This window comes from Zingiber officinale, chromosome 11B (assembly GCF_018446385.1).
Source record: "Zingiber officinale cultivar Zhangliang chromosome 11B, Zo_v1.1, whole genome shotgun sequence".
NCBI classification, from domain to species: domain Eukaryota; kingdom Viridiplantae; phylum Streptophyta; class Magnoliopsida; order Zingiberales; family Zingiberaceae; genus Zingiber; species Zingiber officinale.
The window spans coordinates 3,508,653-3,528,201 of NC_056007.1; the positions used below are offsets into that span (position 1 = coordinate 3,508,653).

Sequence of the window (19,549 nt, forward strand, 5' to 3'; positions counted from 1 at the left end):
ACTCTGAGTTTGATATGGTCTAATATTAGACCCAGCATGAGCTTGATATTTTTCATTTCAGGTTCAGCCTGACCCTGAGCCTGATATAGTCCAACATCATGCTCGGACTGAACCTGATATTTTCCATATCAAATCTAGTCGACGTCTGATATTTTTCAATATCGTACATGTTGGACCTGATATAGAAAATATTAAGTTAAGCATAGGTCTGATATTTTTTCATATCATATTCATGCATTGAAAACAACATAAGATTTAGGAGGTTGATAGAAGGAGTAAAAAAGGAATAATATATATATATATTTTTTACTTATTCTAATAGTTTGATGCATCTTTTTGATAAATAAGAAAATGTGACCATTTTTTTTTTTTTTTTGATAAAATACCGTACCAACTTTACTAATCCTCGAGGACAAATAATTAAATTATCATATCGTTTACTTTATTTTAAACGGTCAATATTATCGATCCACATCAAAATATATAATATTTTCTTTCAGTATAATGATCATTTATATATAGAAACAAATAATAATAATTTTAATTAGTTTCATTAATTATTTCTGATAATCAATTTAACCCTATAAAAATTTTTCATCGATCATCAAGGTAAATTAGAAAGTGTATGCGGTGGTCAACTCAGAAGCCTAATATCTTTTTATTATGCCTCCTATTTGAAGGAAAAATTCCTACAAATACGTTATACTTGAGGTACAAATCACGAATACCTAAGTGACAATCTAAATACCTTAAGATGACACCATGACCCGGGGACGACCATTTACATAAAGAGCTCATACTAATAAGATATTTTAACATACTCATTAGATTGTTATTAAAGTAAAAAAGCAATATCCTTCGCTCCAAATGTTCAGTATCATCCAGCTCATAGTAAAATTAGATAGATAAATACCAAGACATTTTATCCACATCGAAAATCGATCTAAAATCATCAATTGAGTTATTATTGTCTTATTGTAGAGTTGTTGTCATAAATCTAATTATTATTATTCCTTATTTTATATTTAAAGTATTATTATTAATATTATTATTCTGGAGAAAATTAAAATAGTATATATATATATATATATCAGTAAAAATATATATATACCATATTAATCTTGAACACCTTTTGATATCCATTGTGTGAGATCGAATAGAAATTAAAATTTTATATACATATATTTAAATTTTCTTATTAGTATTCTCTTAAGAATAACTCTGTACCTAATAACTAATTCATCTATAACGATGATCATGCATGTCAAGGTGTCTTATCCTCATTCTCTACCTAATTCATCTATAACGATATCATGCATGTCACAAGTGTCTTATCCTCATTCTCTGCATGAAAAACACTCCTCAACATTGTAGTAATTACAATTATAGTTATTACACTAGTGTTGAATAATTTAAATAAAATTAGAATCGTTTTAATTAAATTTAAATAATTTAAATCAAGTTAATAAAAATATTTTTTAAAAGATTAAAAAGAGGATAAAATCTCTTTTTAATAATGATGATAAAAATAAGGTTGCCCAAAAAAGTTGATCCGGAAGTGACTCCGGGTTGATACTACAAAAGTTTCCCATAAACTACTAAGTTAATTCAACAAGCATTGACAGAGCCTCATCCATATGATCAACATTCATAAAGTTCATTTTTCAAGAGAAAAATCCCCTATAATATATCATAACTAAGACTTTAATCTTAAATCCCTTGATTTAGCTATTGAAAGACCTAGTTAGGCTGTTCGATTACTCAAATGGTCCACCTTGATCACCACTGGTTTGGCCCGGTCCAACAGTAATCAACACATGAAATAGAAATCAGTACCCCCAAAAAATTTAAAAAGTTGAAGAGGGGAAAATGAGTCGACATGGAACACACAGCAAATATCTGTACAAAGTTCCACGTAGGGCAGACAGTGAGGAGAAACTGTAATTAACAACATGTCTCGAGTAACAAATTGCGATTTCAACTCGTGGAAACAAACACTTCTTACCTCAAACCATATTTGAAGCAGCATTAACTAGTAGGAAAATCGGCGGCAAAAACCCGTTCTTGATGGCGGACAGAGGATGTATATGTAATGGGACCAACCCACATGCTCCAAATGCATGAACTCTTTTCGGTAGGATCGTACTATGCCTCTACATGCAGATAAGGAAATAACAGAGTGAAACTTCCACTACAACTACAAAAGCTTCCCTCGTAATGCTGTGAAATATTATCGGTGGAGTTTTAACGCCTAATCAGTTGGTAACAAGCAAAGTGACCGTGTGAGCACCTGTATAGCATGTTTCATTCTTCACCATTGTTAGAATCAACATGGGCAGTAGTAGCTCCGCGAATGAAGCGTCGAGGGTTTCTTGTTTGAGTATGATGATGTTCCTTGTAGCTCTGCCTGGAAGCATGGTGGCGTTGTGGTTCTTGATCGGTGTTCGAGTTTGACCTGTGGTACGTATCGCTTTGCTTCCTGTAAGGATCAACTGGCTGGTATTCAAAATATGGAGTGCTCCTCCGTTGGGCATCTATTCTCTGGCCATTTGATTTTCCAAAAGTGTGCATAAAATCCCTGCTCCTATATGTTGCTTCCTGCTCTCTAATAAAGCACCCATCGAGATGTCCATTCACATCGCCAACTGGTTTTCTGATATGCATCTGCTCCACTGGTGGAGCAGAATTACGAGACTGATCTTTCTGGTCCAGGGTGTTGTTACCTTCATTACTCAGGTAGTTGGTCCCAGTGCCAGGATAACTGAACTTCTCAACTCTTACAGCGTGATAGAAGTTTCTTTGTCCTCCGGTGCCCTTACCTGGGTGAGAAATTTGAGACTTGGGTTTCCAGCGAGAGTGAGACCTAACATGTTCACCAACAGCATGCTTACCGGGATCATTTATGCAATTTTTCACATCATTTTCACTTGTATCTAAATTGAGATGACTGTCACCATTTTTATCATTTGTTTCATTCTTGAAAATTTGATCCTCGGAAATCCCATAATTGCTTCCTGTAACTCTGTGAGTTTGATGATGTTTTTGCTTGCTTCTCATCCCCTGATCTTTAGTCAGGGAAGAAACCACCCCTGAATTTTTCTGCATGAAATTGTCGCCATTCTCCCTGTCATCAGATTTTACCTGTTCTGGTAATGGTAGATGCTGATTGGAAGGTTTGTTGAAAATTTTGGTCCCATCAGGGGGTTGCACATTTTCATTTGGAATCTGTGAAGGAAGAGCAGAATCGGCTGAACTCCTTTGACGCCAAGAGGCGTGAACCCTACCACGCCTGCCAGGCCTATTTTCCTCTGCCTTCTTTGTTTCAACCCCAAAATCAGATGAGCCATCAATTTTACACAACCCGACAACTTTGGAATCCAAATGAGGTTTCTCATGCATGTCATCAAAAGCCATTTGATTGTCATGGGTTGAAGACTTTTGATTATTTTCTTGCTGCAAGTGTTCTTTGGCAACAGGTTTAGGGACATATCTCTCCATCTCAGCCCTCTTTGTTTTTGTACCACTGATATCATGTCCAATCTGTTGCGAAGAATCAGAGTTATTTCCCATTGTACTATTCTGCTTGATTTCCTCAGATTGTTCAATCTTATTTGCAGGCCTTACAGGTGCCCTGATGACAGTCTCACTTCCATGAACCTTGTCAGTAGGCCTAACGGACTGATAGTTTCTTGCTATCTTTCGAAATGGATGGGGTCTCCAATGGCTGCTCATCCTACCTTGAATTTCGTCATCAACTTTAGAAGACCCTTGGGAGTTTACTATGCCATCCCCAGACTCCTGACCGCTACTATGGTCAGCAGAAATTATGGCAGGAGCTGATGAAGTTTCCATATCCGGTGGTGCAGGAATAGTCTTAGGACTTTGACTTGGGTATTCTTCAATCTTTACATTTGAATGTGTTGTTATGCTAGAGCCAAATAAAGTATCATCCCTGTTTTTATTCCTCCAGTTTCTATTATTTTTCTTCTTCTGGTGCAGAGAAGAATCTCCATTATGGGGCAACATATCAACACTTGATGCAGGTGCATTGACTTCAACAAACTTTTGTGGGCTCTCTTTCTTTTCACCGGTAAATTGCTTCTCATTTGATCTACTCTCATATAAAGCCTCATCAAGATGTTTTGATCCTGCATCATCCCTCATTGACTTCCCGCCTGTGTTTTTCTCCATTGAAAATTTCTGCCTTCTTCGGTGTCCCATCTGTCTATGCTTGGAACCACTGGAAGCATTAGACTGTGAAGTGTCTTGCGCTGCAACTGCTGTAGTATTTGTATGATGCTCCATTGAAAGAGTAGGCATAGTAGCGGATGAATCTTGGGCAACTGTTTCTGGAGTATGAGAAACAGAATTGGGAGGCAAAGAAACTACCGGTCCAACATTGTTATACTCGTCGTTATTTGCCTGTAGTGGTATATCAGCTGTAAGGAGGGTAACATTTGAAGCTGCATCTACTCCAGCATCTTCTGGCTGATGCAGAATATGGCCAGAGGATGATGCCTCATTTGACTGAGGTTTTGTGCTTGTTGCTGAGTGTCTGTTCAGTTCTTCCAACTTTGCAAGAGATTTTGCTTTTTGATCCCTCATCCTCTCCTCCTCTCTCTGTAACTGCTTTGCACGTTGTGAAGCCAACTCTTTCGTTTTAGCACGCTGAGCAAAGAAAAGGGCATCAAAAACATTTATCCATACTCGGATACCATTTTCCAAAAAGAAAGAAAGAAAATACAATGTTGACTTTTGATCGAGATTCAGACATTCACTTTTACCTTGCAAAAGTCTGGGGACACATAGGAACAAGATGAGCATAAGCATTGTCACTATAAATAAAAATGGAACAAAAACTAGAGAATTTATTGGAATGAATGTCATCTAAAAACAACATACTCAGTTGTAATGAGGCGTTTCACCTACAGTTGCAGTTTATGTTCTTGCTTATGCCTTTTATTTCACATGGGATTTCAAATATATACACACCCAGAACAGAATTTCATACTTGCCCTACGAATTCATTCATAAAAGTATTTTCTCAAAAATAAATGGATACAAATTTATCTATTTTATTTTGGAACCAAAGGTGCTGAACTATATAAAATTATTCGTAAGAGGACACATACCAAGACCGTTGAAAGTCCTATACCAAATTTTATAAATGGCATCTAATTTGTATCTAACAATTCCAAAAAAAATGGGGAGAAAACAAAAGAACAAGAAAGATGGGTCATTTATGGAAAGCATTTAGCAGTTATTTGTCAACTATACATGGAAGCCATAATTCACTTTGATAAATGCATTATGAATCCCCCTCATTATGCAATCACAACATTTAACCAAATTAGAGGAAGACACCGACCTGGTTTTTGTGATCAAGTAAATCTGAATAGGCATTTTCTGTGGTGTTTTTTTCCGTCAGAACAACAGAAGAGTCGTTTTCAGATAATTCTCTTGTTCGACCACCATCAGTTTGATGATCTAACATTGAGTTGGAATGATACTCACCCCTACCTGGAGTGGAGTGGGTTCCTTTTGAAACATGGGAACCTGCTTCAATTGGAATGAGATCAGAGTCTGACTGCCTAGATACAACTGTTGAATCAGTGGCATGCATGTCCAAAGAAACTGGGATAGAAGTACTCCTAGCTTTGATAGAATGCTCAGACCTTGCATTGGCAACTTTTGGTTGTTTTAATCTCTCTTGTTTAGATAGCAATTCTCCAACTATGCTATGGTTTTCAGCACTTCTAATTTTGTTATTTAAGTCTTCTATTTTTCCGATCAGTGAAGTATTCGTTCTTGAAGCAGTATTATGCTTCCAATCATGAATCCCTCGAATTGCAACAGTTGGTTCTCTCTTCAGTATTCCTTCAGATGTTCTACGGAAATTTTCTCCCAAACCAGAGATAACAGGATTTGAAGGCTGACCCATACCATCAACAGCTACTTTCAGTGATGCTTGGTGATCAATTTCCAGATTCATGTCATTGACGATGTCATTCTTTTGGCAACCTGGAGACAGCTCACTCTCCTTAGATATGGATTCTTCAGGTTTTTCAACATGGCATTGTGTCGTATTAGGTGATAGAGTTCCACTGTGCACTTTCACTTGTGGAGCATTATTTGCTATGTCACCTTGTTGTTTTAGCAAAACCTTATAAGGCCCTTGAAAAGGAGCACGAGCTCTATTAGATAGTATTTGTATCTCCATCCTTTTTGTGAAATCTCCACCAAGATTATTTCGATACTCATCTGAGGTTATGCTGCTATTGGATTTAGGATTTTTGAAGAAACTTGGTTGAGTAGCCACTCTTGTTGAAGGCATCTGTTGTTCACCAGAAGTGCAAAAACTTGCTTGATGATAGCTATAATATCCATCATACGGAACAGGTGTAGGATAGGGCCCAGGTATGGCCGGAATAACAGGGTGACTAGAAAACATGTATGAATTAGGAAGCACTTGAGGCCGATACACATCTCCAGATGAAGATTGGTACTGAACAGACCCAGCACCTGGCCTTGGAACAGCCTCTGAGTTGGATGGCAATGGATGAGGATAGCACACAAAAGATTCAACAGGAAAACCACCAGGAGGCCCTGCCTGTCCATAAGGACCAACTAATGCCCCTCTGTACAAAACTTTGTCAGGAGCATGAATTCCAGGACCATGCCAAGAATCGAACTGAGTAGGTGTCAATTTGGAGCTTTTAAGTGGCTGTGCCTGCTGAGAATTGTTATTCAATTCTTGGTTATGTGAGGCAGCGACTTGATAAGAAGTCTCTCTCCCAGTTCTAGGAGCACTGGCATCCTCTTGATCCATGCAGGCATCTTCTCCTGAGTTCACAAAGCATATCTTGAGTCCTATTATGATAAGAATACTTAAAAACCAAGCAAGCTAATGCATCTTCACCCACCACGAGGGGATTTCAGACTTTCATTGGATCTCAGAGGACCAGAAGATGCATCAGTATGTTCTTGGAATGTTTGACCTGCTAATCAGAGATGTAAAAGATAGCATAAAATATTGCTAGTAAAAGATACAAAATAAGTATTGTTTGTTTTCAATTGTATTTTTGCATCAAACTAACTTGAGATTGGAATAAAAAAACATAGCAAAATCTGCTATCAGCCAACAACAGAATTGACTAATTTGCTTCTTTTTTTTTTTTTGATAAAAAGGTAATGTAACCAGACAAAAACAAACAGAATAAGATTTGATGAAGTATTGTATGGCCTAATTTATAAGCTATAAAACATTTCAATCATTTGTTTGAATCAGCAGAGTTAACCTGGAAGGTTGTCAAGGTATTATTATTGTACCATCCAAGACAGCTTTGTGACATTATGGAACCCATCCAATACCAGCCCATATAAAATGTTAAAATCTCAGTATGTTATTCACATCAGTGGGAACTGGATCGTATGGTGCTGGAGTGTTTAAAATTTCAGAACAACACCAATCTAAAAGATCTGTTGGATCAGTAAGGTATCAGTACCGTGCAGAAATTTCACTTAGTAAGGCCCAGCATAGGCCATGACATTGGGACGGCAGATTACATACTGCCTCAGTTCAAGGATTAGATTCAGACTGTGCACCTTGCAATCACCCCATAACCTCATCAGCAAGAATTTGATCAACAACAAAGATACACTGCTAAGCTGGAACAAGCTAACAATTTTGATGAACCAATTAACAGTTAAGCTGTTATACTTTCCATCATCGCTTGATCAACAAGGATCGATAAACATCCCACAACAATGACTGCTTCTTCTACTTCCTCTTCACCTTCATCTAATTCTTCTATTATATTAATTGCTAAGAAAACGATGTAACAAAATGATAATGTGTGATAGTACCTTTCCTGTCCATTAAAAAGGCAACCATTCAAGGTGTGCCCATAATGGTTTCTGTGTATGGAGGTAAAATTCAAGGTTGGTGAAAAACAGATGAGCTTGGATACGCTAACCATGAGAAACTCTTCTACTTTATCATTTGTAGATCATGACACCTTTTATTACTTTCACTTCTACTATAACTTTACTAACCTCCAAACCAATTAAATCCTTCTTTAATTTTTTCTGGTAGTTGACATCTTAATATCACAAGAATACCCAATTCATATACATGTATTATTTACTTCAAACACCTTAGTTGCTCTTCAACTATCAGTCAAGAAATGAGTAACAAATCTGAATAAGAATCACTATTCTAAAAAGCAGTCTAGGCATTTGCCTAGACTGAAATGGAAGGGGCCGCTTTGCCTAGTGATTGAGCAGTCCCTTTATGCGACTCCAAATAGCAGCCAGTCTAGTTGACCCAGGCAGGCAGTCCAGGTGTGTTTTTTAATTATATATCACTTTACCTCTCCTCGTTTGTTGTGTTTTCCTCGAAGCAATGTGAAATACAATGTATTTAGTTGTTGGTATGTGTTCATTTATTAATTATCACTTGTTTACTTATGATTGTACCTTTTTATAAATTGATTAATGCACTATATTAGAGATAATACATAGAATACATTCGATGGTGTCTCATACAACTACTTGGACATCATTATAAACACAGGTTGCGACATATCATAGAAATTATCATCATTAACGATTTCATGCTCTCACTATGTTTAAATCTTTGGACCAAAAAATTTGTAAAAAAGAATAAGTCAATTTAATCAAATGTTTGTCCACATATATATTCACACACATTTACCAGCCTTTTTAAACCTTGATAATAATCAGGTAAAACCTAAATGAATATAAAATAAATTGCACTTCACTACAGAATCTATCACCAATATTAGGATATAAAATTGATATAAATAATATAATCCCACAATGATAATTATATTAAATTTAAACAACAAATCAATGATTCCAAAAGCTCCAACAGTTAAAAAATGTCAAATTTTATGTATTTATATTTTGGGTCGCTCAATATGTGATCTAATGAGGTACATTTGAGTTCAACAGAACTCAAAGCTAATCGTCATCACAAAATTAGTCACCACTCTCAAGGTTGACTGAATAGATCTTCTCCCTCTATTAAAGTCTATGCAAGGATCATCTTCATCATTCAGTCGTATTTGTTCCAACTATTTGAGTTTGGTTGCAAGCATCTTGTCCCCATTCTATCCAAGACATATTGCTAATGAGACGGACCTCTTGTATAACATAATTTGATTGGCTAACCTCTTGTCTCTAAAGTGCAAACTCATAAAAAATAATCTTATATTTATATTGTTAACACTTGGATTATGAGATTTAAAGACAACATAGAAAAAAAAAAGTCACCTTGCTGATCATGCATTTCATTTCTTTTCTCGGAGCCTAGAGTTGGAAAGTCTCCAGAACTTAAGGAAAATTCGTGATTTATTGATGATGCAATTCCCTAACACATATAAAAGATCAAGTTGAATGTCAAAAGAACAAAAATAAATTTCAGATGGAGAAAATTAAAATTTTTTAAAGCACATTAAAGTATGAGTACAGCTGCAAGCAGAAGGTTCATACAGACGTGTGCAAAACAGATTGGAAGAAGGAAGGTAGGGAAATACCAACTTGTCAGCAGTTAATGTAGATCCCCATGCAACTGCAGATTCTGGTACATTTTCTGCAAATCGAGACAACTGGGAGCTACCTGGCCTTGTTTCTGCACTTCGAGGGCGAGCTGCAATAATTGACCTTGTTTCTGCACTTCTGGGACGAGATGCAAGCACTGGTGCCTGGTGTGAGGGTGATAGTCCAGATGCAGTTGATGGGTGAGAATTTGAACCCCATGCATTTTGGGAGTCTAGGGATTTATCACTGCCCGCTGTCGATGGCCTCGTTCCACTTCCACCAGATGATGGGCGGCTATTACAATGACTGGGTGAACCAGTACCTCCATCAGTTTTAGGTGATAGTAGAGTTGATGAACTCCACACATTTGAGGTTGACGAAGATGATCGACTTCCCCAAGAAAGGGTGCCCCTGAAATATCAATCAGGAATCACCATGCAAGTAGAATAAACAGTGCATCCCTCCATCAGTTTTAGAAGGGGAAAATACACATGAGGAAGCAATAGGCTCACTTTGGAACAATCTCCACATTTGGGTCGAGACCATTGTTCTCCGACCTTCAAAAGTGGTCAAAATTTAAGTACAAAAAACTATTAAAATAGAAGTACACAAATCTAACCAAGATACATAAATAAGATTATAAATTATAGTGATAATGCATTGTTACCTTTGACTAGGTAAATTGATGGGTTTTGGCACTTTGCCTAAAATAGTCATGCCTGACTTTCGTCCAGAAGCCCATCTAAAGAAGTACCATTAAAAAAATGCAATGATTACTGACAAGTAAGAAATCATAAAAAATGTTTTGAAAATAACTAAGAACATTAGATCATCTTGATTACCATGCCAAAATTTCAAGCAAGACTTTATATGCAAGATTTCAATATGTGAAGTCAACTAATACACAAAGATGTTATGGTCAACAGTTTTGTCTACTACCCTTCTCTCTCTCCCCAAATCTTTCCCAGAGACTAGAGGCTCATGAATTTTCAGAGTGAGGGCCATATAACTCCTATCAACCCTGAAACCAGAAAAAAAAAAGTGAGGAGGTTGGAGGAGAAAATTAGGGAAGCAGAAGAACCAAAAGACGAAAAAAGAGAATAAGCTTTTGTGAGGAGATTCTTCATCTCCAAAATTTACCGCTTAAGACATTCTTGGTATACCAACTTTGGAGCATGAAAAGAGGAAAGGATGGAAGGAGCGGGAAAATAAAGTAGAAGGTAGACACCATGGAAAGAAAGAAAGCATCTCAAATGGCAAGATAAATGATCTGGACTACGTAAGATCTCTCTTCAAGTTTCTCTCTTACATTTATATAGGTGACCATTGAAAAGCATTGAGACCATCATAAGGCCTGCTGTCATTTTTAAATTTTCCATGGAGACTTGTTTAGTAAGTGGGCTACACTTACATACAGCAGTTACAATCTTCTCCAAATATTACTAAAAATTTTACACAAAATTGCTAAAAGTCTTCTTTAAAAAATAAAATAGAAGAAAAATGTTTGAACTTCAAACAGGAACTTGTAATCAAGAACAAAGATTGAATTGAAATCACAAGCAATCATCAACCTTCGATCTCCTGACAGGATATTTGAAGCCATATAGTAATGGGCACTCCCGGATAATTGAAATGAATGCCAATCACTACCTGAAAGCCAAAATTCAAAATAAACACTTATTCTAAGAATGCATCAAATGACTTGATTCTATAAGAAAATTAGTCAAAGATACAATACTCAATTGCCCAGAAACTTAAGTAGGTATATTATAAAGATATTTGAGCAAAGTAAACCCATCAAACAATGATGTGATATTGAAAATTTTCTATATTACAAACAATTGAAATTGGAGACAGGGGACATTGGTGCACCATACTGCTAATAACATACACGAATACACTCTGCACTGATACTAAACTCACTGTTCCTGATCACAGGATGGATAACAAGAACAACAATGGTTCGCCTCCCTATGTTTGCTTAGGATAGTAAGTATTGGCATCATTATCATCAAGTCATTTATCTCAACCACTTAGATCAGCTATATATCTCATCCTTCCCTTTAACTCTTTGAAAAGTCATATCATTAGTAGTATTCAAATAAATTAAATTATTTTAATTACATTAAAGATTTTTTTTCCATTTACATCTACCCCCTTACACTCTAATAGATTACACTCTTCTAACTAAATTGCTTACTAACAATACCTCTCTAAAATATATTTTACTCCCATATAATTGCCAATACGTGATATGCCAGTAAAACTAAAGCCCATCTGCAAAGATAATTCACATCAGTAAACCAAAAACTGCAACATAAAAAAGAAACTTACCTGATAAGTAAGCTAATTCTAAACATTATGATACAAAGAAGAATAAGGCTTTTGTGAACTTTTGTATTGGCCTATAAAATAGCCTATTTCCGTATTTGCTTAAGATCGCACAGGTGAGATGTTCTCATTTATCTTCCCCCAATCTGAGATCCATGACCCATGTAAGTACACAGTGAACTGCAATGCCATCCTATGGTGAGGAAAGAATAGTATGCAAGTAAAATATATAATAAAAGAGGTTAAAATTTGTTTTACGAATTACACGCCCAAATGATATGTTTAAGTATATAATCCTGTAAAAGTTGCCTTCAGTAATAATGACCTAGAATAAATATTTTTTTAAAAAAATTATATTGTAAAATCAACCAAAGTGAAATTAAAACAAGAGCAACAACAACAACAACAACAACAACGGTTCGCGAGCTATCCGGAGCTCGATTCGGTAAAAAGCTCGTTCGAATTCGTTCGTTTATCTTATCGAGCCGAGTTCGAGCTCGATTTCGAGCTCGACAGTTTTATCGAGCCGAGCTCGAGCTTAAGGATATTCGGCTCGTGAGCTCGCGAACATGTTCGTTTATAGGCTCGCGAGCCAAAAAAACAAGCCTTAAACCGAGCCAAAAAACGAGCTCTAAAACGAGCACTAAAATGAGCCAAAAAATGAGCTCTAAAACGAGCTCTAAACGAGTTCGAAAACGAGCCCGAGCTCGCTTAACGAGTTAGGCTTGTTAACTTTGATAATCGAGCAAATAACGAGCCGAGCTCGAACTGTTCGCAAGCTTGATAATTCTAAAACGAGCCGAGCTCGAGCCTTGTGATAAAAGCTCGATTCGAGCTAGAGCCGAGCTTGAGTCTAATACTGTTCGGCTCGGTTCGACTCGTTTACATCCCTAACAACAACCAAGCCTTTTCCCACTAGGTGGGGTCGGAACAAGAGCAATATGTATTAAATCTCACACTCTCAATAGGGGTTTTAGAATGCCCCTACTCGGCCACTATAGGTGGGTACCGAAGGGATCTACATAGCTACCACATATGTATATTTGGATTATTTAAATTAATATAAAATAAAATAAATTGATCTAAAACCCTAAGCTACCCGAATTAGTAACTTGTAACTATTACTTAAACATTTATTTTTCAAGTGAAAAGAACTGAAATATTAATATCACTATTTTTAATACTTTTAAGACAGTGTAGAACTGTAGATAGGTCTAAGTTTGGGCATATCCTTTGTCACCAAATTGTTATATTTGGATATTGCCCAAAATGTTTCATCAACAAGGGTTAAATAGTGGTTTAGGAAATCTTTTGCAGCAAATTGTTTTATTTGGATATTACCCAAAATATTTCATCCAATAGCAGTCCAATGCAAAACCAAGTGAATTTTTAACTGATACATATCACATATTGTTTAGATCCTTATATATACACACATAAATTAAAATAAATCTTTTTACTGCATGTATGGAAATACTTATATTGAACAACTTATACCAACACTAAAATCAGATTTATGATTCACTTCAGTGCCTGCACTAGCTTTGGTTGTACCACTAAATACTGACAATATAGCCTAGAATGGTATTTTAAAACTCATCATTTTCCATCCAAAAATGCACAAAAATCAAGTCAATCCATAAGCCGTTTATAAAGTAAATTTTACATTATGGAGTACGGGAAAACATTAGAAAAGCACTCTGAAAATGGCTATTTTAACCATATAAGTCCCTTCACAGTCTTGAAAAGTAATGCGGAAATTTACCAAGTAGGTACGCCGTACACCTAATTTTGGAAACTTAGAAATTTTGAATAAAGCCATAAGGATCTTATCCATATTTTTTTTCCAAGGAACTTATCCATAGAAAATTTTAGAAATTTTGGTACAAGTTGTTCAATATAGGTTTTCCATACATGCACTAAAAAGATTTATTTTAATTTATGTGTGTGTGTATATATTTTTTATTGTTTGTAAGGATCTAAACAATAGCACTGGACTGCTATTTAACCTATGTTATAGGATGAAATATTTTGGGTAATATCCAAAGAAAACAATTTGCTGGCAAAAGATTGCCCAAACCACTATTTAACCCTTGTTGATGAAATATTTTGGGTAATATCCAAATATAACAATTTGGTGGCAAATTATATGTCCAAACTTAGACCTATCTTCACTGCCTTAAAAGTATTAGAAATAGTTATATTGATATTTGAGTTTGTTCACTAGAAAAATAAATGTTTAAGTAATAGTTACGAGATCCGGGTTACTACTCCGAGTAGCTTAGGGCTTTAGATCAATTTAATTTATTTTATATTAGCTTAAATAAACCAAATAAAATTTTTAACTTTATAGATTGCATATACGTAGCTATAGTGGCTGAGCAGGCGCATTCTAAAACCCACCTATAGTGGCTGAGCAGAGGCTATGTAGATCCCTTCAGAACCCACCTATAGTGGCTGAGCAGGGGCATTCTAAAACGCTGATTGAGACTCATCTCTCACACATCAACCCGCTGCAACATATTGCATCACTGCCAGAGTTTCACGATAGGTTCAACGAGGCTTCGATCAAAATTGAACAAAAAAGTAAATATAAACTTAGATAGAGGATCGTAGGCGTCAAACAATACGATCCCCAAAAATCGTTACGGAACCAAAGTTTTTTGGGGCGAATCTTAGAATCGAAAAAGAGTCGCGATCGATACCTCCTTCTCGTGACGGAGTGCGTAGAGAGCTTAATGGGTTGGTTTCCAGCGGATCGGAGCAACTGGTGTACGCTGGTGTCTTCAGATCCGGCTGAAATCGCCGCCGGTTGGAATGGGGAGGGAGGAAAGGGAAGAAGAAGAGGAGGCGAGTGGCGACGAGAGAAGAGGTAGAAGACGAGAAAGGAAGAAAGCTAGGGCAGTGAGTAATATCAAGCGAATTGGACCACGCGGACGATTTTGATTGGTGGGGAACATGTTTGGTGATTGGAATGTAACAGGCTTTGGTATCGACGAACGGAAGATGCCAACGTGGCCCGATCACGGAAATATAATCTTCATTTATGTTTTTTTTTTTTTCAAAAATGCCTAACTTAAAATAATAATAATAAACTAATTTTTGAATTAATTTGCCAAATAAAAAATAATACGGATATTGATGAGTTACTTTTAATAATATTTTTATATTAATATATTAAATATTTAAATATTACTTAATAATAATTGTTTTTAATAATATTATTTAATAAGTAAAATTTTGGTATACTAAAAAATTAATATCTTAATTTATCTTGAAATACAAAATAAATTTTTTCTTAAAAATGAATGTGGTGCTAATTTTGAAATTAAAATCATAGCTGATTTATTTTAGGCGGATGATTTATAAAAATCAAACATGGTGCTGATTTTTGATATATAAAATTTTTCAAATTAATATAATTAGTTTAATCGAAAATTAAATTAATCGATATTTTATTAATTCAATTTTTCTTTAATAAATTTAATTGATTTTATTAGTTTGAATTTTTTATTTAATTAGTTTAAAATTTTCGATAGAATGGTATGATATATTAAATTTTAATATAATATTGATATAATTTTCTTTTTTTCAAAATTTCCAATACAATATAACATATATGGTATATCATACCCAACCCTAACTCTATCGATTAACGAAAGCTGCGTGTTGAGCAAATTTAGGTGACTCGATGGTCACTTGCCACCAGGGAAGGATCCAGAAATTAGAAGTGGACTGGGCTGATTTTGAATTGGTCAAGTTCGTTAAAGATATCGCAGAAGAGGTTGAGTTCACTTAGCATGAGTGCATTATCATCTCGTCGTTTCTAATATTTCACCTAATTTTATATTTTTATTTAATATATTTTTGATTATTTATGAAATTATTAAATTAATTTACTGATAATTATATCTAATAGGTTAACATTGGAAATATAGGAACCATGATGTGTAGCATCGCTAGGGACGATCCAAAAATTAAAATTAAAGGAGGCTTAAATTTAATATAATAATAAAGTTATGTCATACTAAATTTTGAAATATAAAATTAATATATAATAGAATCTATTCTATATCGTTAACTAAATTTTATTCAATATAGAATATCATATAATTTTTAAGAAAATCATCCTATTTTTACTAAGAAGGGTCATCTTTACCATTTTTTTATTACCCGAAAATACTCATTGATGGTAAAATCAGATAATGTTAAAAATTCTCCCATTTTTTTTTTTTTGACTCTAATACACCGTATTTCAAATATAAAATGATGTACTTCACAATGCTAATTTATTGTTATTAATAGTCACACTCACATTAATTTGGTTTAGAATAGAGTGCAACGGTATGGTCAAAATTAAAAATTAGATTAAAGCAGCTTCCTTCGCATCCCTCCGCTTTATCACGAGCAACGCCTAACGCCGAAGGAAAAGGAGCGGAAACGGTAGGTAAATTTAGGACTGGACGATTCTTCCTTATTTTATAGAGTTCGGGAGGAAGAACATCGGATTTGTTTGTCGGTGGCCACTCAAAGTCTCTTGGTCGAGTTGGTTTGTTCGGATTTTACTTCTTCCCTTCGATGAACCATCGCTGGGCGTGAGGATGCTGCGTTTACGCAGCATCAGCTGGTGGAACTAGAAAGGAAAAAATAGATTTTTTTATTTGGTTGATGTTTGGAAAATCTAATTTTTTTCTTGGCTTTGGCTAATTCTTAGATGGTAGCGGATGCTGAGCAGATATGGTGTAGATATTGCGAAAACCTATTGTTCTCCCAATCCAATTCCATAAGTTTTCAACCAAAAGGGCTGGGCTATAGCCTAGGACAGCCCCTATTTAGATTCGTCTCTGCTTGCCACGTGGCCTGATAACTAAACGTTCTCTTTTAATTTTTTGTTTTTTTTTTAATTTGTATTTTTATTTTATCCAAAATATTTTTTTTTCAAAAACTCCTCTAATTTAAAATAATAATAATAAACTAATTTATGGATTAATTTACAAAGTAATAACTAATATGTATTGCGGATCATAGGGATGACCCATTTTTCGATTGATTAATTTTGATAGATCTCATCTATTAAATAAGTGTGATCGATATAAATCAATCAAGCCATGCAGTGGACCAATTTCTTATGGACCAGAGGATCTTGTTGGTGTAATTTTCTTACGTCAAAGGTGATTAGGTTGACTAAACTTGAATTGGCTCAAACTTGAGTTTTGATATTTGAATTTTGATGTTGATAATGTATGAATATTATAAGTGCAATCATCCATTTTGAAAAATTGTTGGAGCAATTCTCCTCTAATCAATGTTTATTCATTTTGATGTGAAAAAGAGTCAAGTAGATCAAAGTTAGCCGGATACTTGACTGGGAAGTCCTAACTGGAAATTAGGCAAGAGCAAGTCCAACGGGAATTTTGGCAAATGATGGAAATCTAAGTGGATCAGTGTTGACCGGACACTTAGTGTGGAAAGTCTTAGTAAGTGGAGTCAGGCAGATAAAAAGTCTTAGTGAATGAAGTTATGCAGTTGGAAAATTCTAGTGAGTGAAAGACAGGTGAAAGTCCAGTGAGTGAAGTCAAACATGTGGAAATCTAGGTGGGTCCGGGGTGACCAAACACCTAGTGTTTAGAAGTCCAAGTGGGTCAAGATTGACCCGACACTTGGCACGGCTAGAAAGTCCAAGTGGGTCAAAGGATTGACCGGACACTTGGTAACGAAGTCCTAACAGGTTAAGGTTGATCAGATGCTGGACATGAGCGAGTCCTAACAAGTCACGGTTGACAGGATGTTGGATTTAAGACTCTAGACTTGAGTTAGATAAGTTAGGGTTGGTCAATCAATCACCGATCGATTGAACCAAACCTCAATCGATCAGTTGATCGATTGGGAGAGCTTTGCAAGCAAGGGTAGTCCAATCGATCATCCGATCGATTGGGGTTACGCCAATCGATCAGCTGATCGATTGGAGGCCACTCGCACGAAGAGCACAGTGTACTCTCCAATTGATCAGCTTATCAATTGGGATACTCCAATTTATCAACCAATCGATTGGGATACTCTAATCGATCGGTTGATCAATTGGGGCTTGTTTTCTCTCGATATTGTGAGGCAGCCTGAATCGATCGGTCAATTGATTTAGGATTTATCTGCAAGAGCATAGAGGTGTTCTGAATCGATCAGTCGATCAATCAAAGCCTCCTCAATCAATCAGTCAATCGATTGGGATATGATCATTGCACAGGATGCAGGCTTTGGACAGCTAGGATTACATGGATCTGACATGACAATCGATTAGGAGCAAGTCCAATCAATTGGGAGCCTTAGATTGCGACAGGATAAAGTCGTTGGCGAGGTTTAAACGCAAAGAAGTTCTGCTGTTCTCTTCACCGAGCTCACGACTACTCATCGCCGCTTCTTGAAGCATCTTAGAGATAAATGTTGTTGCCCTTCCAAGGTCAAGAGGCATCTATAAGCTACACGAGTTCAAGCAAGAAGGAGGTTTTCTCTTGTATTCTCGTATTTATTTCTTACGTTGAGTTGTATGCTTGTGTGAGTATTGTAAGAGGTTTCTCCACCTCCGGTTGTTTCGAGAAGGAGTTTCTTTCTTAGTGAATAGTGTACTCAGTGTGTAGATCCTTGGATCAGTCACCTCTTCTTGAGGTGGATACCAAGTAAATCTTTGTGCTAGCATTGGGAGTTTGCTTCGAGTCTATTCAGCTGAAAATCATCATCATCGAAGTGTGAGAAGTTATTCACCCCTAGCTCTGAAGTGGCCCAAGAAGTAGTATCAGAACTAGGTCGCTCTTTACCAGACTCATCGCCGGAAGGCCAACGAACTAGAGGAAAAAAAAGTTGAAGCACTAAAGCCAATAAGTCAAGGATCACAACAAGCTCAACTTCAAGATGGATTTCCGAGATTGACTCGGATTTAACACAAAGGTGTCTCTACCATTCACAATGACAAGCTTCGATTCTTGGAAATCAAAAATTGAAAACTTCTTCATGATGGAGATAGAGAAATGGTTTACTCTAATAGAGGGTTTTCAAGCTCCAAAAGATTCAAAAGGCAAACTCATCAAAAGGAGCAAATAGAGTCAAGAGCAAATCTAAAGATGTGAGGTCAATGATAAAGTGACCAATCTATTGGTCAATTTATTGCATAGCAACATCTTGAACAAGATAGGAGAATTTGAGGATGCTAAGGAGCTTTGGAGCAAATTGGTAAAAATCCATAACGATCCCTCCACTATACAAAATCAAGAAGAATCTAAAGAGGACAACTCATTGGATCAAGAAGAAGAGGAATCCGAAGTTGAGAGATGCTCAACATCAAAAGAAGAAGAGGAATCCGAAGTTGAGAGATGCTCAACATCAAAAGAAGAAGAAGGAGGTTCATCCTCTAGAGAGCATGAAGACAAAGACAAAGGAGTATACTCCTTATTTCATGTGCATGAGGATGAAGATAAAGAAACCTCCACCTCAAGGATTGAGGGGGAGCTTGGAACATCAATACCGGATCAAGAAGAAGTCTCTTCATCTTGATCAAATGAAAAAAGTGTCACCCTACAAATAAAGATATAGAAATTTCAATTGTAAATAATAAATATCATATTATTTGGTGAGATGTTAAGAGAATGAATAAAAACTCAAGATG

General features: G+C 35.9%; 1 protein-coding gene across 7 annotated transcripts; it reads right to left on the reverse strand.

Annotated features, from left to right (window-relative positions):
• Positions 1 to 1,841: 1,841 nt before the first annotated feature.
• On the reverse strand, positions 1,842 to 14,781 carry LOC122034359 (protein MODIFIER OF SNC1 1-like). 7 transcript variants are annotated; one of them, XM_042593585.1, is made up of 10 exons: positions 14,601 to 14,781; positions 11,136 to 11,214; positions 10,232 to 10,306; positions 10,077 to 10,121; positions 9,561 to 9,975; positions 9,298 to 9,394; positions 6,924 to 7,001; positions 5,369 to 6,843; positions 2,291 to 4,668; positions 1,842 to 2,153 (listed from the first exon to the last, which is right to left on the reverse strand). In XM_042593585.1, the coding sequence occupies exons 2-9, from the start codon at positions 11,165 to 11,167 to the stop codon at positions 2,305 to 2,307; spliced, it is 4,581 nt and encodes a 1,526-aa protein (XP_042449519.1). In that variant the 5' UTR covers positions 11,168 to 11,214; positions 14,601 to 14,781; the 3' UTR covers positions 1,842 to 2,153; positions 2,291 to 2,304. The 7 variants fall into 7 exon arrangements, with proteins under 7 accessions (XP_042449519.1, XP_042449522.1, XP_042449521.1 ...); XM_042593588.1 differs by adding an exon at positions 10,407 to 10,585 and having other exon boundaries at positions 1,842 to 4,668; XM_042593587.1 differs by adding an exon at positions 14,344 to 14,426 and having other exon boundaries at positions 1,842 to 4,668; positions 6,924 to 6,998.
• Positions 14,782 to 19,549: the final 4,768 nt, after the last annotated feature.

Bases quoted from the DNA above. Each gene is read 5' to 3' on its own strand.
- LOC122034359 (XM_042593585.1), bottom strand. From the start codon at position 11,167: ATGGCTTCAAATATCCTGTCAGGAGATCGAAG. The intron at 10,122-10,231 runs GTAACAATGCAT...CCACTTTTGAAG, and splicing joins ATCAATTTACCTAGTCAAAG to GTCGGAGAACAATGGTCTCG. The intron at 9,976-10,076 runs GTGAGCCTATTG...TTGATATTTCAG, and splicing joins AATGTGGAGATTGTTCCAAA to GGGCACCCTTTCTTGGGGAA.